Consider the following 20,916-nt stretch of genomic DNA (forward strand, 5'->3'; position numbering starts at 1 on the left):
TGCCTGCCTCTGCTGCACAATGTGCTCTCCCCTCTCAGCTCAGGGTCCTCCAGCCAGCTGTTGTCCGGAGTACCTGGGAAGCCATGGTGCAGAATCTGTAGCTCTACCTCAGAGCTCCTCATGCTTCCTGAGGACCCTCTTCTCTCACTTCAGCCTTGGGCCATATGAGGAAGACATGACTGTCTCTGCTTTGGAAGAAAGTAGGGAAGCTAGGTGTGGTAGCTCACACTCGTGGTCTCAGAACTTGGTAGGTGGAGGCACAAGGATCAGAAGTTCAAGGTCACTCTTGGCTTCTGATAGCTTTTGAGTCCAGACCAGAATACATAAAACCTGGTAACAGGAATGGGGGGAGTCATTCAGCAAAAGGCCGCTCTGCTCAGACTGAGCAGAGCACAAATGCACAAGGGACCATGCTTGCCTTAAATCTAGCCCTGCCCTTCACCTGGACAATGTCTCGATGTAAGGAGAACTCGGGGTAGTCTTTACTGGATAGGCTCTGGCCAACAGGTTAACTGCTTGAAGCCCCTGCCCTCCCCTGTTCCCAGGACCTGAGGTACCTTGGCGTCATGCTCCTATCCTCCAGCGCCACTCTGGAAGGCACACAGGCACCTAGCCCAGGGACCCTGACTCTGAGTCCAGAGCATATGGGAGTGAGAGCCCTGGTGCTCAGAGACAGCCAGTTTGTGGTCTACTGGCCAGGCTGGAGAGGGAAAGAGTGTGCGTGCCTGTTTGTGTGCGTGTGTGTGTGCATGTGTGCGTGTGTGTGGCTGACAGTGAGAAAGCTCACGTAGGCACTAGCAGTCTGTCAGGGAAAAAATTCCAGAAAGAAGCCAGTTGGAAACTTTTTCAAGAAGTCTCCATTTGGGAGACTTCAGGGCTGGAGGCCTGGCAAAGGAAACAAGTTATAATGGTGGTAGTCCTCTAAAGAGTCAGAAGCCCTGAAATCTGATTACAGCACGGCTCACCCGGCCTCAGATGCCTCTTGTGAAATATTCAGCATACTCAACCATGTCTTCTTTTCAGGACAAAATTTCTTACAGTCTAATGAATAAATCACTCCTGGTAAACGTAGTCAAAAGCCACTGGGGTAGGAGGGAGCTGTATTTGGGAGGTCCCATATGCAGTCTAATAGCCTGGGCCAGCTTGGCATCCTTGCTCACCACCCTCAGCTGACTGCTGCATGGTTTCTGCTGCAGCTGTTGCAGCCTCAGCAGGAGTAGAACCCGTGATCCAGACAGGCACCCCTTCCTGGCAGCCTGGGTTACAGGCTGAGCACTGAGGTCTGAGGGAGGGGCTTGCCCTAGAGGTGGGAGGCCCCGGGCAGGCTTGAGGGGGAACCCTGTGGGAAGTAGGAAGCCGACTTGTGGGAGAGAGGACATGGAGGAAGCAGGGAGAAAGAGACGTGGTGGGTGAGACATGCCTTAAAAGGCCAACCATGTACCCTGTACTGGGAGGGCACACTCCCCCAACCACACATGGGTGACAGCCACCACGTTCCTCCCACGCACTGCCTCCACGAGGCCCAGCGACATGCCTGCCTACCACGGGGTCCACAGCCCGCAGGGTAACCAGCAGGGGCTCTGCCCTCCCTCCCTCCCCCCCCTTCATCCCCTGTAGATGGAGCCCAGCACGCGTGGCTGTTTAAAGCACTCTGGGCAGGTGCAGAGAGGAACCTCAGGTCCTGTCTGGTGACAGTGGGGGAAACGTCCAGGCTAAAGATTTGGAGCCATAAATGCTGCGGGTGGTTTCCGCTCCTGAGCTGGGAGATGTAACAGGGGCTGTTTTTTCCGTTTGGGGCTCTTTGTTTTTTCACCCACCCACCCTCAACCCCTCACCCCCATGCACACCAAGCTACGTGAGCCAAACTTAGTGACCTTCCTGCTCTAGGCCTTAGCCCTGTATTTTCTCAGTCTCAAAGAAGAATTCAGGCATCCAGGTGAAGAAAGGTCCGAATTTTCCCTACTTAATAGGAAAGGCCATACAGCTAGCTGCCGCGGGGCTGCCTGGGAGAGGAGCCTTGGCAAGCGTGCAGAAATGGCAGGAAGATGTAGCTGCCTTCATGTCGGGCCGAGACAAGCACAGAGTCCTTCCTAAAGATGGCGCTGTGGAGACTGCTGTTCCCAGCCCAGATGTCCCTCCCAGGAACCGGAAGCAGTGGCCAGTCAGGGAACTTTGAGAAAAGCCAAGAGAACAGAGAGAGAAGCATATGCCTCAGGGAGTCCCTTAGAGAACGGAGACATGTTGACGTGTACCTACCGTACGCCCAGCCCTGTTTCATGCACTCATTGCCCACACCAATCCTTAGAACATGTGAGGAAATAGCAGAGGTTAGGGGGTCATTTCGAGGTGGTTAGAATCCGGCCTGAGCTGGGTGGCACACACCTTTAATTCCAGCACCTAAGAGAGACAGATCTTTGTGGGTTCGAGGCCAGCCTTGTCTACAGAGCAAATTCCAGGACAGCCAGGGCTACATAGAAAACCGCGCCCCAAATTCTTATCTTAACCTGAAAAGGAGCCAGGAGTAGACAGTTTCCTTGTTGATAACAGGGCCATACCTTTTAGAACTATGTGTAGTGAAGAGACAGACTCCAAAAAGATGGAGCTGTTTCCTGGGGTCTATTCCTGCTGGCCCATTGTCTGTGTACCACACAAAGAAGTGAAGACAGTCTGGCTTCTTCAGTTCAACCCCTGCGCTGCCCCTCCACCCTCCTGCTCCTCACTCTGAGTGAGGGCTGGGGGTGAGCAGAAGGTGGTGGCCACTTTGAAGCCTGGTTTGTGTACTTGTGACCAGGGTCCAGGGCCAGAAACCATGGCCCTGACTTTTTTCTGATTCCCGTGTTCTTGGGCTTGGAACCTGGACGGGGATCTCTGCTCCAGGTCTTGCTCTGAGTCCTTGGAGCCAGCCTGGCATACGGTATGGCCAGCGTGGATGACACAGGCACAAGTAAACGCTAGGAGGACCCTGACCCTTTGGAGGCCCCCAGGCTCCTCTGAGCCACCCCTGTGACTCAAGTCACAGTCGTATTGTTCTTCCCTTTCCACAGGCAAAGAACAGAAGCAGACCAACATCGAATCCATGAAAATGGAGGCAAGTGTTTTCCTCACCCCCAGGGGCTCTGTGGATCCTGATTCTAGAAGAAAGCCACCTCTCTGACGGACTGTGGCGAGTGTGTGTGAGGGGGCCCGAGGGTGGGTCCCTGCCCCATCTTTGGTTGTCCCCTGTGAGAGGGAGAGGAAGTGGGGGTGGAGGTTGGAAGTCCCCTAGTGAGGCAGCCAGCTCATCCCCACCCCCCCTCCAGGGTTCAAGCACTTCCCCTCACTGCCTTGTTCATGCGTCCCTCCCTCCTCCTGGTCAACCCCTCTGGCCAGGAACCAGAATTTCTATACTCTGTTTGGGATGAGTGACCCCTCTCAGTTTCCCCTCCAGGAGGAGAGAGCCCTATAGGCTCTCTGTGCCCACCTTAATACCTGTCTGTCTCTCTGTCCTAGGGCTCCCGGGGCCGACTGCGTGGTGGCTTGGGGTGGGAGTCCAGCCTCCGTCAGCGGCCCATGCCAAGACTCACCTTCCAGGCAGGGGACCCCTACTACATCAGCAAACGGAAGCGGGATGAGTGGCTGGCACGTTGGAAAAGGGAGGTGAGACGCCTTCTATCCCTGGTGCCTAGTGTGGAACTGGCAAACCAAAAGTCAGGGGGACTTCTGTCAGGCCACAGCTGAGACTGTTTCCCCCTAGGGTTAACTCCCAGTGTTTCCAGGAAACTACCACTAGGCAGTATGAAGTTCGGTTGTCCTTCATCGTGTTTATGGATATGAGGTAGTACGTGCACATAAGTAAACTGTGTGCATGCAGCGCTCTGGTACCTGGGGATGGACTTGATGTTCTGAGGGTGAGACCTGCAGCGCAAGGGCAAGGCAGGGCTCTTGGAAGAGGTGGCATTTGCACTCTTTGAGTGTCTAGAGAAGCATGGACAGTGAAATGACTCAGGTACGGGTGACAGCCGTAGCAACGGGGGATCAAGGGCATTTTGACAACAGGTCAGTGAATTGCTACAGCTGTGGTGGACACTGTCAGGTCTGGCGTGGGCACAGGCAAGCATTGTACTGTTTGTTCTGATAGGAGGACTGGCTGGTGGGATGGAGAGTTCAGTGTGAGGTGCCAAGGAGCTGGAGGCTGGGCCCAGGGCTGCAGACACCAAGAAGATGGGGTCTGTGGAGCCTACTCAGTAGAGGGCAGAGATGCAGAGCCTCAGATTTCCTCAGTAGAGGACAGAGAGACAGAGTCTCCGAATTTCGTGCCCAGAGATGCGAGCGTTTTGGGGCAATGAGAAAGGCAGGGCTACAGCTGTGGGCTTGGGTGTTGCCCCAGGAGACTGGGAGAGGTGTGTCCAGGAGAGCTGGTTTCCCCATCAGTAGCCTCGACCTGGGAGCATGCCCCACAATGGACAAGCTTGAGGGAGCTGGCAGCCACCCAGAGCTGTGAAAGGGCAAGGGAGTGGAAAGCCACAGAAAGACCTAGGCAGCCATTAGTCCTCTGAGATCAGCTGCGGGAAGGGAGGGTGGTAGGCACCACTCCCACAGGGAGGGAAAGGAAGCAGGGTCTTGACCTCAGGTTATATGACAGTATGTGCTTGCTGGTCCTAGAGAAAGTTCCAAACAAGGGAAGGGGACATGGCTGCCTTATTGTTTCTAGTTCCTTTGGGATCCAGGAAGGCTGAAATCATCCTTCTGAAAGTCTGGAGAAAGGGCAGCCTGGCTGAGGTCTGAGAGGGGCAGATGCCTGTAACCGAAGCACTAAGACTGTGTAGTACGGCTTCAGATCTAGGCTGTTCTCTCCCCTCCCGGGACCCTGGGGCTCAGAGAAGCTCTGCTTCACCTCTCTCTCTCTTTTTTTTTTTTTTTTTTTTGGTTCTTTTTTTCGGAGCTGGGGACCGAACCCAGGGCCTTGTGCTTCCTAGGTAAGCGCTCTACCACTGAGCTAAATCCCCAGCCCCTGCTTCACCTCTCTTGAGCCTCTGCTCTTGAGCCCTGAGACAAAGGTGCTGAGGTAGTGACCTGGGCCTGGTATCCCTCAAGTATTACATGGAGGCCACCCAGAGCCAAAGTAAGAAACATTTTTCCCACTCCCAGAAAATGAAGTTTTTGTTTTTGTTTTTTAAATCAAATTTAGGTTCTTGCTAAAATTTTAAAAGATTTGAGTGGTCAAGTTGACTCTAGCCAGTAAGTGCACTTGTCACTGAGCCTCACACAGGAAAGAATTCTATACACACACACACACACACACACACACACACACACACACACACACACAGAGAGAGAGAGAGAGAGAGAGAGAGAGAGAGAATATCACAGGCAGCACACATATAAACAAATAAATAAGTGTAAACAACATTTTAAAAATTTAAAGTAAGAATATATAAGATAGGTGATCTTGGGAGACTGGAGAAGGAAGATACAAGTTTGAAGCCAGGTTGGTCTATAGGACACCACATGGTTCAAGCTCCTCTCCCACTACACAGCAAGACCCCATCCCCCCCAAAAAACAAAAATAATAATTAAAAAAAGTAAGTTAGCAACATTGGCCAGATGTGGTGGTGCATGTTTTTAAAGATTGATTTACTTATTATATATAGTGTTTGCCTGCATGTATGCCAGCAGGCCAGAAGAGGGCACCAGGTCTCACAATAGATGGTTATGAGCCACCATGTAGTTGCTGGGAATTGAACTCAGGACCTCTGGAAGAACAGCCAGCACTTTTAACGTCTGTGCCATCTCTCCAGCCCTTGGTGCTGCATATTTTTAATCTCAGCACTTAAGAGGGAAAGGCCAGTTGATTTCTTTGAGTTCAAGGCCAACTTTATCTACCTAGGGAGTTCAGGACAGCCAGGGCTACATAGTGAGACCCTGTTTCAGAAGAAAAAAAATTTAGGAACACACATACACACACGCGCGCGCGCGCGCGCGCGCTTCAGCAATTATTAAATGCTTTTCTAGTGAGTCTGCTAGGTTTGGGCTTTGCTTTGCCATCCTAACCATCACAAAGACCTCTAGGTGTTAACAGAAAAGTAGAAAAAAATGGATTCAGTTTGAACTATTAGAGGAACCTATGACCTGTAGTGTGGCAACCTCAAAACAAAATGTACTTTCTATCAGTGAAATGAACTTTGTGATCTCCAATGCAATTATTTTATTTATTTACATTTCAAACCCTTTCCCGGTTTCCCCTCTGCAAACCTCCATCCCATCCCCCCTTACTCTGCTTCTATGAGGGTGCTCCCCCTCCCACCCACCCACTCCTATCTCACCACCTTACCATTCCTCTACACTGGAGCATCAAGCCTTCATAGGATCAAGGGCCTCTCCTCCCATCCTCCCATCGATGCCAGATAAGGCTCCTTCAGCTCCTTCAGTCCTTCCCCTAACTCCTCCATTGGGGTCCCTGTGATTGGTCTGAAGGTTGGCTTTGAGCATCTGCATCTGTATTGGTCAGGATCTGGCAAAGCCTCTCAGGGGACACCCATATCAGGCCCCTGTCAGTAAGTACTTCTTGGCATCAGCAGTAGTGACTGGGTTTGGTGGCTGCATGTGGCATGGATCCTCAGGTAGGGCAGTGTCTGGATGGCCTTTCCTTCAGTCTCTGCTCTACTCTTTGACCCTGTATTTCCTTTAGACAGGGGCAGTTCTGGGTTAAAATTTCAGATGGGCATGGTCTCTACAGGTTCTCCCTCTCCTTTGTGGGGTATTTCAACTAATGTCATCACCGTGGGGTCCTGGGAGACTCTTGCTCTCCTGGCATCTGGGACTTTCTGGTGGCTACCCCCAGTTCCCCATCCCCCATTGCTATACACCTCTGTTCAATTTCCTGACCCTTTGTACATCTCCCCCATCTCCTCCCATACCTAATCCTGCCCCTCTTTTCCCCTCCCCCTCCTCTCTTCCTCTAAGTCCCTCCCACCCTCTTCAGATCTACAGATCTTTTTTTTTTGTCTTTTTTTAAGATTTATTTATTTATTATATATAAGTACACTGTAGCTGTCTTCAGACACACCAGAAGAGGGCATCAAATCTCTTTACAGATGGTTGTGAGCCACCATGTGGTTGCTGGGATTTGAACTCAGGACCTCTGGAAGAGCAGTCAGTGCTCTTAACCACTGAGCCATCTCTCCAGCCCAGATCTACAGATCTTAAATGGTGACTACACATCCCTTGATTCTTGATTGGCCACAAGCCCCCAGGGCTTGTGGGGAGTGGGGCCAGTACTGGATTAGAGTTTAGGTTTCCTAATCTCAAGGAGTTGGGCTCTAAATGCCACACCCAGCTAGGGACCGTGCAGGACTAACTCCCTGCTGGTGAAACAGGCAGCTTTGCGGACTACAGAGCGGAACGTGATGGTATCAGCCCACTTCCTTTTTCTTTTCTTTTCTTTTTTTTTTTTTAATTTAATGCATCTGACTATTTTGTCTGCATATGTCTGTGTATCACATGTGCGCTGGGCCCACAGAGGTCAGAAGAGAATGTTGGGTTCCTTGGCATTAGAGTTATGGATAGTTAGTTAAGCTACCACAGTGCCGGGAACTAAGCCTGGGCCTTCTGCAGAGCAAATGCTTGTTAAGTGCTGAGCTAACTTTCCAGCCCCCAGGCCTGCTTCTCAGCTCTAAGGCTCAATTGAGCTTTTCTTCTGATGTTGCTTCCCTGGGCTGGCCTGGTGCCCCTGAAGCTCACAGCCCCTACATTTCTCAGCAATGTATTTTGTCTCTTAACTAGGATAACCCTTGGGTCGCCTCCTCTTGATCCTCATGACGCATACCTGCAGCTTTTGACTTTGGGTTTTGTTTGTTTGAGTGTTTGTCGTTTTCGTTTTCCTATGTAACTAAGGCTCACCTGAACTGACCTGGCCTCTACCTCCAAAGTTGGTTTCACCGTGTGTGCTTTTGCCACCCACCTTCATTTCCCCAATATACAGATTTACAAGAAAAGCTTTCGGGGTTGGGGATTTAGCTCAGTGGTAGAGCGCTTGCCTAGGAAGCGCAAGGCCCTGGGTTCGGTCCCCAGCTCCGGAAAAAAAAAAAAAAAGAAAAAGAAAAGAAAAGCTTTCATAAGTCTAACTACCTGCCCTCCCCACTTCTGGCTACACCCCCTGCCCTCTCCAATCCTGATACCCCTCCCCCATTCTTCAGCACCTACAGCACCTGCTTCCAGGCCAGCCAGCGTCTCCTAGCCTTGGAATGAGGCACCCACACAAGCTTTAAAACTTCCTTCAGGCACATCATCGAGCCCTGTGCTGGAAGCCCTGCTAGCTCAGTGACCTACAGAGAACACAGTGCTCGGAACAGGCTTCAGACTAACTCATCAGCTAGAGGCAGCTTTGGGTTCTTAGCGGGTGAGCTAGGATTTCAGGGAGTAGAGGGAGCATTTCAGAAAGAGATTGCTTTATTTGGGAAGTCCCCAGGCCTTTCCTGGATGGCAGGGTGAAGCTCAAGTCTGAAGGGCTTGTATGCCCTTCTAGAAGCCTCCATTAGTCCCTACTCTGCATCTGCCTTACCTAGGAGATCTTTTTCACCCCACAAGCTGATTTCCCAGGGATTTAGCTCAGAGGGAGAGCACTTGCCTAGCAAGCAAGGCCTTGGCTTCAGTCTCGGCACCACAGCACCACATGCAGATAGACGCTGCTTTCCCAACCTAGTTTCCCCTTCCTCCAAGCTCGTCATTCACATTTTAGCTATTGGGTAAGAGCTATACTTTTCACCTGTCCATGATTGCTAAGGTGATGCATGCCTTTAATTCCAGCATTCAAGATGTCAAGGCCGGTGGGTCTTTGAGTTCAAGGCCAACCCTGGTCTACATAGCAAGTGAGACCTGTCTGTAAAAGTAAATAAATGACAGTTTAAGTTGCACAAAATGAACTAACATAGGTGATAAGGAAAGCTGGCCATTTCCTTCATCTCTGACTGGAAATTCTTCCTGGAGAGGGGAAGCTATTGTCTTGGGTCAGCTCTGCTATAATAAAACACCATGCCCTGTTCCAGAACCCACTACAGCTCCCTCATGCCCTAACCCCTATCTGCCTCCAGTCATGTGTACAGATTCTGGCTATTTCCCAAGGTTTCAACCTTGTGACCTCCCAAATTAGCCTAGCATTAGGACTCCATGGTAGATGGTAGGACTCACTCATTAATCCTTTCACCCTGACCAGATTCTAAGTCACTTTAGGGCAGGAGTCCCATATTCCAGACAGTCTCTTGGATATCTGTTATCTTCCCTGACTCCAGCTTGAGGGATGGGCCCTGGCTCAAGTGTCTCTATACTTATCAGATAATATTGCATAGTGAGAGTAACAATCTGTGGCCTTAAGACCCTGCCTCCACCCAAGGCTGTCCAGCCTGGAATAGAACTATCACATTCCTGAAGGGGAGGGAGGGAGCTTTGTTCCTAGACCTTAGGGGGCACTTTGCAAGTGATACTTCATCGATTACCCCCTCTGGGGTCTGAGACTAAAGCACCAAACTGAGGACCTTCCATGTGGACAGACAGACATGCATGCCTGCAGTGGGCTAGGTAGAGCAAGAATCCTAAACACAGAAATGTGTGGCTTAAAGAACGTGCAAACTTTAAAGTTCCTTGACAAGTTGGCATGAACAGAAGCTTGGCTGCTGTCATTATTATGAGATAAGGTTTCTCTATGTAGATCAGTCTAGCTTTAAACTCACAGATATCCTCCTGCTTCTGACTCCCAAGTGCTCGTGTGCCACCTCACAGGCAGATTATTAGTGTGTATGTACCTGTGTATGCCACGGAGTGCATGTAGCGGTCAGGGAACTACTTCGTGGAGTCTGTTTCTTTCTTCCACACGTCCCGGACTTGCCTACATTGGGTCTAGCTGGAAGAGCTGTCTTGCTGGCCTCATGTCTACTAGTTTCTGAGACAGGAGTTTGTAAAACAGGCTACGCTGTCTTGAACTTGCCAGCCCTCTAACCTACTTCCCCAGGGTTGGGATTTTAGGGGTGAGCTACCGTGTCCAGCTGATTAGATCACAGGTTCAAAGCCAGAATGGGTTGCCTAGTGATGTCCTGGCTAGCTTGGGCTACAGAATGAGATACTGTCTCAAAACACACACACATTCTCTCTCTCTCTCTCTCTCTCTCTCTCTCTCTCTCTCTCTCTCTCTCTCTCTCACACACACACACTCTCTCTCTCTCTCTCTCACACACACACTCTCTCACATACACACACTCTCTCACACACACACATACACACATTCTCTCTCACACTCACACACACTCTCTCTCACACACACATACTCTCACACACTCTCTCACACACACACTCTCACACACTCTCTCACACACACATACTCTCACACTCTCACACACACACTCTCACACTCTCTCACACACACACTCTCTCACACACACACTCTCTCACACACACTCTCTCACACACACATACTCTCACACTCTCACACTCTCTCTCACACACTCTCTCACACACTCTCTCACACACGTACTCTCACACTCTCACACACTCACACACACTCTCTCACACACTCTCTCACACACACATACTCTCACACTCTCACACACACTCTCACACACTCACACACACACTCTCTCACACACACACCTCTCACACACACACATACATTCTCTCTCACACACACTCTCTCACACACACTCTCTCTCACACACACATACTCTCACACTCTCACACACACTCTCTCACACACACACATACTCTCACACTCTCTCTCACACACACACACTCTCACACACTCTCACACACACACTCTCTCACACACTCTCTCACACACACTCTCTCACACACTCTCTCACACACACACATACTCTCACACTCTCTCTCACACACACACACTCTCACACACTCTCACACACACACTCTCTCACACACTCTCTCACACACACATACTCTCACACTCTCACACACACACTCTCACACACACACTCTCACACTCTCACACACACACTCTCTCACACACTCTCTCACACACACATACTCTCACACTCTCACACACACTCTCACACACACACTCTCTCACACACTCTCACACACACACTCACACACATACACACATTCTCTCTCACACACTCTCACACACACACTCACACACACATACACACATTCTCTCACACACACACTCACACACACATACACACATTCTCTCTCACACACTCTCACACACACACTCTCTCACACACACATACACACATTCTCTCTCACACACACTCTCACACACTCTCTCTCACACACACACACTCTCACACTCTCACACACACACACTCTCACACACTCTCTCACACACACATACTCTCACACTCTCACACACACTCTCACACTCTCACACACTCTCTCACACTCACACACACATACACACTCACACTCTCACACACACACTCTCACACTCTCACACACACTCTCAACACTCTCACACTCACACACTCACACACACATACACACACACTCTCACACACTCTCTCACACACACACTCACACACACATACACACATTCTCTCTCACACACTCTCACACACACACACTCTCTCACACACACATACACACATTCTCTCTCACACACACTCTCACACACTCTCTCTCACACACACACACTCACACTCTCTCTCACACACACACACTCTCACACACTCTCTCACACACACATACTCTCACACTCTCACACACACACTCTCACACTCTCACACACACTCTCACACTCTCACACACTCTCAACACTCTCACACTCACACACTCTCACACACACATACACACACACTCTCACACACTCTCTCACACACACACTCTCTCTCTCTCACACACACACACACACACACACACACACACACTGTTTGCTGTATACACGTCACAGTTTTCTGGCTGTGGGTCAAAGCCTGCCTCACAGGTTTGTGCTTCTGTGACTGGAGCCATTCTGTAGTCTCATTTTACAGTTTGGTTTTTCACTTACAATGAGACTGGCCAGTTTAGCCACATAATTACTAGAATATTTCCACTGTATGAATTGTCATGCTTTTATTTAACCAGACTCTTACTTATGCCACAGTCCTTTGCTATCCAGGCATGCTGGGGCAGTACCCTTCCTTGGTGTGTGTGAGCAAGGCCTTAGGTAGCCCAGGCTGGCCCAAGCCTGGTATGTGGTTGGATATCCTGTTAAGTTCCAGCCCTTTCTGCCTTTACTTCCTAGGTGCCTGGATTATTAGTTGGGTGCTAGGGATTGAAGCAGGGTCTGCTTGCACGCTAGCGGTAGCCAGCTTCTTCCTGCTTCTGTTTGTCGGTAAGACATACCCCTAGGAAAAGAAATCCAAGCAGGAGGAATGTGCATTTTGCATTTTACAAAATCCGACAAGTTGCTAAGAAAGAGCTGCCTGAAATTCAACTTTGGTGCCAGTTAGTTAGCGGCTGCGTTCTGCTGATGGAGTGGGTGGGACAGGGCATCTCATTATGACTCTAATTGTCACACCCCAGAGGGTAAGAGACCCTTGGTTATCTTTTCATATGTTTATCGACCATTTGTGCTGCAGCTTCTGCTTCTGGGGGTTTTAACAAATGTGAACTCCATTTGCTTTACAACCTGGGCTTGTGACAGACCGCTTCCTGTCTGCCCAGGAAGAACAGCCGGTGAGTGTCCAGAGGGTCACCTATTGCTGGGCCATACGCCATTTAATAAGCAATTACCCTGTAGCACCCTGGGGAAGGACGCCTTCTGTGAGAGGCTGTGGAAGATGAGGTGGGTAGTAGGTGTGATCTCCTCAGCAAAGGAGCAGCCAGTGGTGTGGGTGCTTCTCGACCCCATTTTCCTCACTCTTGGGTAGGAGCATTTGCAGCTGAGACACAAAGTAGCTTTACCAAAAGGCTGAGTGCTTCTCCCAGCCCTGCTTCCCTGTGCCCTCGCCCCACCCTTGACTGGCTGTTTCTCAGGACTGTACGTCTGAAGCTGAAAAATTGGATTAGGATAATGTTGGGATGGGATTCCGGAAGCCTGGTCTTAGCTTCTGCTCCAGATTAGTTGATCAGTTCAGTTCCCTGATTTCTAGTGTGATAGAAATAGATTGCCCAATTACAGGAATTCTAGACATTTATTATCTGGGGTGGGAAGGGCTGGAATCAGGATCCACGGCTCCCTCTGAGCGAGCCTCAGAGCCCAGCACCTCCTAGAGATGTGCAGATGGAGCACCCTCAGGAGAAGGGTTATAAAAATGGTTACATTTGCTCTCCCTTCTTCATGGCTGTGCCCCTCCCTTCTCTGTTGTTTTAGACAGATCCTAAAGACCCAGAGCTGAATATGGAGGCTCATGACTACAGTCCCAGTACTCAGGAGGCAGGGGCAGATGGATCTCTGTGTTAGAGCCCAACCTGGTCTATATAGTGAGTCCCAGGCCCATCAGAGCTACACAGTCACAGGGAGACCCTGTCTCAAGAACAGAAGATGCGTAAACTAAAACCACCCTGGCATGCTGGCACATCCGCTGGCACATCCGCTGGCACATCTGCAAGTGTAATTTAAGGGGTGGAGAGAGGCTTGGACATTAGGAGTGCTGACTGCTCTTGCAGAAGACCTTTCCGTCTCTGGCTCCCACATGCGTAGGTTTGTAAGGCTTATTCCAGTTCCAAGGGATCTGCCGGCCTCAGCCTCTGCAGGTTCTAGTCCCAGCACCCATCCAAGTGCAGCTCACAACTGCCTGTAACTCTACTCCCAAGGGATCTGGCTGGGGCTCCCTGTCTGGCTTCCATGGTCACCGCATGCACATGATGCACAGACATACACACAGGCAAAACACCCAGAAGCGACAGAGGGCTGGGGTTGTGGCTCAGATGGTAGAATGATTACCCATCATGCAGGAAGCCCTGGGTTCTATTCCCGGTACCGCAAAGACTGAATGTGGTGGTGCTCACTTTGAATTCCATCACTTAGGAGGGAAGAGGCAGGAGGACCAGAAGTTCAAGGCCAGCCAGAGCTACACAACACTGTCCTAAACACTTGGGCATGGTGATGCACATTTACCTGCAATCTCAGCACTCAGGAGACAGAGGCAAAAGAAGCATTGCAAGTTCTAGGCCAGCCTGGTCTACTTTGAGTTTTACACCAAGTAAGACTTTCTCAAAAAAACAAAAACAAAATAAGCAACCAGGAAAACAAAACAAAACCCACATGATTTTTTTTTTTTTTTTTTTTTTTGTCCACTGCCCAGGGGAGGTCCCAGTGATGTTTACTCTTGGGGAGAGCGAGCCCTCCGATTCTTTAGCTCCACAAAGAATTCTGTGTTTTAGTAGAGAGAGTTAACAAGCTTAGCTCAGGATTGACTAAAGACGCAGCTTATTGTGCTAGTGGCCCAAGAGACAAATGACACAGACTGTCCCAGAGACACATGCCGTATGGTAGAGGTGGCTGCCAGGCTCTGAGCAAGGCTGTATTACAGGCAGAGCTGATCTGAGCTGTGTGGAGCAGAGGACCACAGCTTGGGGGAGGGGCAGGGTTGCTTGAGAAAAACATCCTGGAAGAGGCTTCCTTGGAGACAATTCGGAACTGGAACTACCTTGGGCAGAGAGGAGAGAGGGACATGCTGACGTGTTTGAGACAGCAAGAGACATGGTACAGGGTTAGGAGGGTATGTGAGGAGAGAGAAAACTGCTGGTTACATCACAGGGACCTCCCTGCCATGGTGAGAAATTTGGGCTCAGTCTGCAGCTGTGAGCAGAGAGGACCCGGCTGCATTTTAACATGGTTTAATGTGATCTAAGGGGACTCAGAGAGGGGTGTGCAGGAGCAGAGGAAGTGAAGATGGCGTTACATTTAACCTTCACTGAGGGTGAGTTAGGAGGGGCAGAACTACAGCTGGGGCCACAGGTTAATACCCTGATACATCAAAGTAAGGACATGGTTGGGTTTTTGTTGTTGTTGTTGTTTTTGTTTGTTTGTTTTGTTGTTTTTTGTTTTTGCTTGGTTTGGGGAAGGCTACTTTTTCCAGTAGCTGTCACAGACCATGAGTGACTGTGGGGACAATCAGAAAAACAGACCCAAAGCAAGGAAAGCAAGACCAAGGAAGGGAGAGGTTTCTGGCTCACCAACAGGTGGGCTTCCTGAGGAACTGCTGGGCCAGCCCCAGCACAGAACATTCTCCTTTTGTTTTTGCTCTTTTTGAGGAGGGTCTGTCTAAGGTCGTCAGTTCAGGCTGGCCTTGACAAGCCAAGGGTAACATCCAACTCTTGATCTTCCTGCCCTGTCTCTAAAGTGCTGGCATTACAGGTGTGAGCCACCACCCACCGGGCCTGGGGACCCTTCTCAGCTGTCCCAGCTCCGGCCTTTCAGGTTTCACACGGCAGCTGCAAGGAGTGCAGTATTCTTGTTGGCAGCGCCACAGCGCTCTATGCTCTATGTTACCACATAACTGCCACTCTTCCCAGCCTCCATCAACAGAGAGGCAGCGCCTGTGTCTGTTCGTATCCCAGCTCAGACGGCCTGAACAAAAAGAACAATTCATTCCTCTGTATGTTTAAAAACCGATGCCATTGGCAAGGGAACTGGGTGGGTCGGGGGTGGGGGGGTAGCAAAAGTTCAACAGCAAACATTTAGTTGAACTTACTTTTTACATCCCAAGGATGCGGACAGAAGCCAGTGCTCAGCTGGGTGTGCCGTCTGTCCCACTAGCCTGAGGTAGAAGGATCTCCTGAGCCTGGAAGTTGAGGCCAGGAGCGGGACTCTAACAAAACTGTAGCAGCAGCAGCAATGGAAAGAGTATGTGTTGTTCTGCATCACCTGGGCAGGCATCCAGAGACCTGTTCTGAGCGGTGGAAACCAGTCTCTGGGCAGTGCCTCAGCAGCCTGGGTATCAGCCCTGGCCCACGGGCCTGGGCTTACTCATGTTTGGGAAATCACTAGGCCTCTGAAATGAACAGCACTGAACCTAGCCCAGAGCCCCCAAGGCTGCCTCACTTTCATGGAGAGGGCCTAGCTAAGCACTAGGGTCACCAGGAGCTGTTTGTTTAACCCGCCTGGGGCAGATTAATTACACTGGGGACTGAGTGGCAGCTCAGGTCTTCAGGTGATTGGAAGGCGCCGCTGCTGGGGTTGTAACTCTCACTTTCTAAGCCTGGGGGGTGGAGAGGCCGGAAAGGACCCCGGCTTTGATTTAAATTTCCTCTTCCGGATGGAGATGGAGGCCACCCCGTCGTTTTTCCGGCAATAGCCAAGCTAGCCTTCTGGGCTCCTCCCATCGTCTTTGGACCCTGAAACTTGGGAGAGTCTGCATGCCTGAATCAGAAGGGTGGTCCCTCTGCCTCTTCCGCTGACCCCTGGATTCTGGAGAAAGGGTGGGGGAGGGGCAGTACACTGCGTTCCTCTTGGCACACTCTCCCTGCTGGGGGGTGATTAGCACCTCTCTGTAGACTCAGGTTTCTCCAGGGTCACAACGTCCACTTGAGCAAACTTACCTTCGGTTCTCTCTGCCCAAGTGTTAGCCCTTCTTGTTTCCTTAGATCCCGTCTGTATTGGGTAGATGCTGTCTCTAGACCCATTAGACTGGTTAGAGAAGCTAGGTAGTCACTTAGAATCCTGTCATCACTGTCTGGTGAGGCCTGGGTCTGTGCAGCATAGCCTCCCCCACCCTGAAGTCTCCTCGGTCTCTCTTGCCCAGGCCCTCAGATGTAGGCATCAGAGGAGCAGTGCAGACCTAGCAGCCCTGGCACAGCAGGTCAAAGTGAGGCTGGTCTGGGGCCTGGCTCCAGAGCTGCAGGGAGGTGGGCAGAATATGGCTGGTAAGGGTGGCAGGAGGAAGAGGTAGCAGGAGCCCACAGGCAGACCTGGTGGATTGGGGTTTCCAAGCATAGGAATGACTGACGGGATCCGGGGAGCTTGGTAGGGCTGGGGAATGCTTGGGTCAGATGCACAGGATGGACAGAGTCAAGGAGTCAGCAAGAAGGAAGGACTGGCTTTTAGCTCTGCATTAGATGCTGCTCATGAGAATTCTCTCAAGTCCAGCAGGTCCAGGCCACTGCCTGTCTCTAAGGACGAATGAATTTGGCTTACCTCATGCTTCTCACACCCTTCCTCCAGCCGCTTACTACCAGGAAGAAAGTGCCATTGCAGGTGAGCTGTAGATCTGCTCATCCTGCCCGAAAAGCTTGGAGGTTCTGTCTATTCCTGGTTTACATCCCTGGAATTCTCCTGCCTTTGCTGGCTCTGGCAGCCTCTGATTTCCCTCTGCACATGTAGGAAGCATCACTACCACATAATTTACCACCTAATTGCATGCTGTCTTGAATGAGGGCTGTGGTTTGTGTGTGGTGGGTCCTGGACACACAGTTAGGCTGTGAGTGACAGGAGCGCAGCTCATCCCTTCCACCTTCTTTCCCAGCCCTCACCCCAGGGCTCCTCCCCAGCCTGGCCACTGCAGGCTCTCCAGACTCAGCCGTCTTGGTGTAGGTGGGTTTCAGACAGACTCACAGTTGGCTCCAGAAAATGGATCTGGTTACTGGGGCAGGGTGTGTGACGTTGGGGCCAAATGCTACTCTTAGGAGCTGTGATCAAGGTTCTAATGCAGGGCCCAGGTCCAGGCTGGCTATGTAGAATCAATCAGGCTGGCACCCCATAGTTGCCATGGTGACCCTTTCACTCTACCTTTGAAGATGGATTTCTCTTTTAGCTTGAGTGATCTGTGCTACCTTTCTGCACTCAATGGGAAGCAGGCTTCCCAGCCCCCACCCTCTGCCCTCCACCACAGGGAACAGCTTATTCATTGCTTTGATTTCAACACAGGGCCTAGTCAGACAGTAGCCAGAGTACAGCGACCCTCCTGGGACCCCTGCATTTCGGTTCTTTTTTTTTTTTTTTTTTTTTCCGGAGCTGGGGACCGAACCCAGGGCCTTGCGCTTCCTAGGTAAGCGCTCTACCACTGAGCTAAATCCCCAGCCCCGACCCCTGCATTTCGATGCATGAGTGTCCCTCTTTTCTAGACCACTTTCTCCTCAGTTGGTGACTCTGACCCTTCTGGTGGTCCCAGTCCTCTCGAGGACTCAGTTACTCCCTGATAACCAGCCCACAACCTGAGCTTTCTGAAGCTCCCACACTTGGCTGATGTTAGAATTACCTACAGTGGTTTTAAAAAGAGCCCTGGCCTCCATTCGAGCCTACCGATCCCAGTTGGCAGGGCCTGGCCATCTGTATTTTTAACTCCCTCGCTGGTGATCTTGATGGGGTTAAACCCCAGCGAGTGTGGGCGTTTTCTAGCAGGGTCACCTGTGAAGGACTAAGGGACAAGAGATGTAGCCCAGTGGACTTGCTGGCCTTCCTGGGCTCCCAGGAGCCCCTGGCTGCTTAGCAGGTGTTTCCTGGTCCCATTGCTTAAGCCAAGTCTTGACCCCCCACCTCATCCCTTAGGGGAAGCTGGGAGGGAGAGAATGACTGGAAAGGGGAGAAGTTGCCATAACAACTAGCTCCAGGCAGAGGCCTCCCTTCCAGGGGCTGGTACTTTACCCCAGCCCTGGTGGTTGCCATGGAGACGAGGTACTGAGGGACAGGGGAATATTTACCCCACTTGAACAGTAGTCAGAAGCTGCCAGAAGGCAGCCCATCTCCAGGTGGGAGTCTTGGCCCCCTGTCAACTTTGTGTCCCCCAGCCCAGCCTTTGCTCTCCTGGTGAATGTCTGACACTTTCTCCTGCTTGGTTGCTCTCTCTGTGGCTGTCTCCTTAGCAACAAGTCCTGCTAACTCCACACTGTTGGCTCTGAGGCTATTTTTAGCTTCACTGCCAGCAGCTCAGTCCTGGTCATTTGCTTGCCACCTCCATATGGGTTGCACAGGAATAGGAAAACGAACATTTCCTGGCAGCTTTGGAGAGCCCTAAACCAGGACTCCTGGCAATCATTAGAATGTCTGCCTGCTATGGACAGGATCTGCCTGCAGCTGGAACGCAGGGATGGATGTAGACAGAGGACACTCCTGAAGCAGTGTTGCATTCAGCTGCATTACTCCTCCTCCGTGGCTAGCAGGGCGCTCTGCCCCTAATTTCCACAGAAGCAGAGGAAGGTTCTGTGTCTGCCCTCTAGGGAGCTGTAATCTTATGGAGATGATGAGTCCAGCCCTCTTCCTAAGAGGCAAAGCCAATGGCAGGGAGCAAGATAGGAGTGGGAGATAAGGCACAGTGGGGAGAGCTATGGGGGGAGGGGGGTTTGAGAAGCCCTATCCAGAACTTTCTGTGATAATGGGTTTGTTCTGTATTCTGTGCATGTATCCAGAATGGTGGTTCTTCAGCATGTATAACAAGGCTGATGCAACTGAGGAACTGCAGCTTAATTCTTAATTTTAATTCACTTAACGGGGTTGGGGATTTAGCTCAGTGGTAGAGCGCTTGCCTAGCAAGCGGAAGGCCCTGGGTTCGGTCCCCAGCTCCGAAAAAAAAAAAAAAAAAGAAAAAAGAAAAAAAATTCACTTAACTTACACACAGCTAGCTGCTACTTACACGGACAGCCCAGAGTTAGAGGAACTTTGTTGGTGGAGAAAGCGGGTAAGCTCACCTAAAAGTTAGCCAGGGTTTCCACTGGCGGAGGCTGAAAGGGAAGGGCCCTGTGGGAGTCAGCAGCAGGTGGGTTCAGGGTGGAGCCAGGAGCTGTTATCAGGGAGACCTCTAAGTTGTGGGGGGCCTTGAATATCACTCGGCATGCTGGCTGCTTCACACCGAGGCTTCTGCGGACCGAGGGGCAAGTTCAGAGCAGATACCCATCACACCGACCTCACAGCCTCTGCTATGTCTCCAGGTCTGGTGTCTACAGTGAGTACACGTGGGCAGAAGGAAGGGAAGAGGTAGGACTTCCCAGTGGTGCCTGTCCTGAGAGTCCAGGCAGCAACAGAATCTCTTCCTTCCCTAGGTCACTGCATTCTACAGATGCTGAGCTCAGAGCCAGGGTTTGTCAAGCTGGTGTAAGCGACCCGTTTCACCACTGACGTCCAGGCAGTACTGCTCTCTGCTTAATGATATGGCCCGGAGGCTCACCTTACCTCTGTGCGGCTGGAAAACCAAGTTTTCCCAGCTCCTGTTTAGTGCTTTAACGTCCCAGGAAAGCAGCATACAGGAGAAAGGAAGCTTCCTGACTTGTCAAGGACACACACTCTTTGCCACTTGGAGCACGATACTGGTCATGGCGCTTAATAAAAGGAAGTTTGTCTGAAGAATACCTGAAGGCCAGATGTAGCAGTACACACCGGTAGGAAGATGAGTTCAAGGTTAGCCTTGGCTACGTAATGAGTTAGAAGTCAGCATGGCTTGCAGCCAAGCTAAGGAGCAGGAACTTTTTTTTTTTTTTTTTTTTTGAGAGGTCTGAGGTGTTGATTGGGCCTGTGGAGATGGCAGTGAGCAAGTCTTTTATGGTCCTTTATTTCTGAAAGGTCAGAGGGCAGCAAGAGGAGTCAATTCAGGACTTCCTTCCCTTCCAGGGGTGGGAAGGTGCTAGGGAACAAACCAGGGTTTGAGAATGTGGTCCGCCATGGAGCTACACCACAGCCCCAAGCTCGCGGCTTCTCCTTTCGGCTTCTCCTCTCGGCTTGGGCGGCCTAAACAGGTACCACTATGACAGTGTTGAAAGGTGCACTGGGGCAGTGGGGCTCACTGGGGGAGCAGGGAATGGCTCTTCCTTTTTTAGGGGAATTTTGTACTCCTAAGATTTTTGTTTTTGTTTTTGTTTTTGTTTTTTTGAGCCAGAGTTCCAGGCTAGCCTCAAACATGAAATGACTTACTAGAAGTGATCTCCCAGTCTCTCTGTCTCCTGTGGGAGCCATGGGGGAGGAGTTGGGGGGATGGGATTACAAAGTGCACCATGAGACCTGGCCCTGGACCCTTAAATTTGACATGGGGAAAGCCTTTTCAGTTGCCCACCTGCTCTGATGGTCTCCGGAAGGGTGAG

The 20,916-nt window shown here is 51.0% G+C and overlaps 1 protein-coding gene across 9 annotated transcripts in view; it reads left to right on the forward strand.

Annotated features, from left to right (window-relative positions):
- The window catches only part of Dnmt3a (DNA methyltransferase 3 alpha), a 110,206-nt gene that overhangs the window by 64,437 nt on the left and 24,853 nt on the right, over positions 1-20,916 (forward strand). For 7 of the 9 annotated variants that reach the window (XM_087554164.1, XM_087554160.1, XM_087554163.1 and 4 more), the window contains 2 exons: positions 3,045-3,088; positions 3,490-3,636. In XM_087554164.1, the coding sequence (XP_087410290.1) occupies positions 3,045-3,088; positions 3,490-3,636 (191 nt within the window). Of the gene's footprint in view, positions 1-3,044; positions 3,168-3,489; positions 3,637-20,916 lie in introns of all 9 variants that reach the window. The other 2 variants (XM_087554168.1, XM_087554166.1) reach the window with 1 other exon arrangement.

Source organism: Rattus norvegicus, chromosome 6 (genome assembly GCF_021556685.1).
Source record: "Rattus norvegicus strain SHRSP/BbbUtx chromosome 6, alternate assembly SHRSP_T2T, whole genome shotgun sequence".
NCBI lineage: Eukaryota > Metazoa > Chordata > Mammalia > Rodentia > Muridae > Rattus > Rattus norvegicus.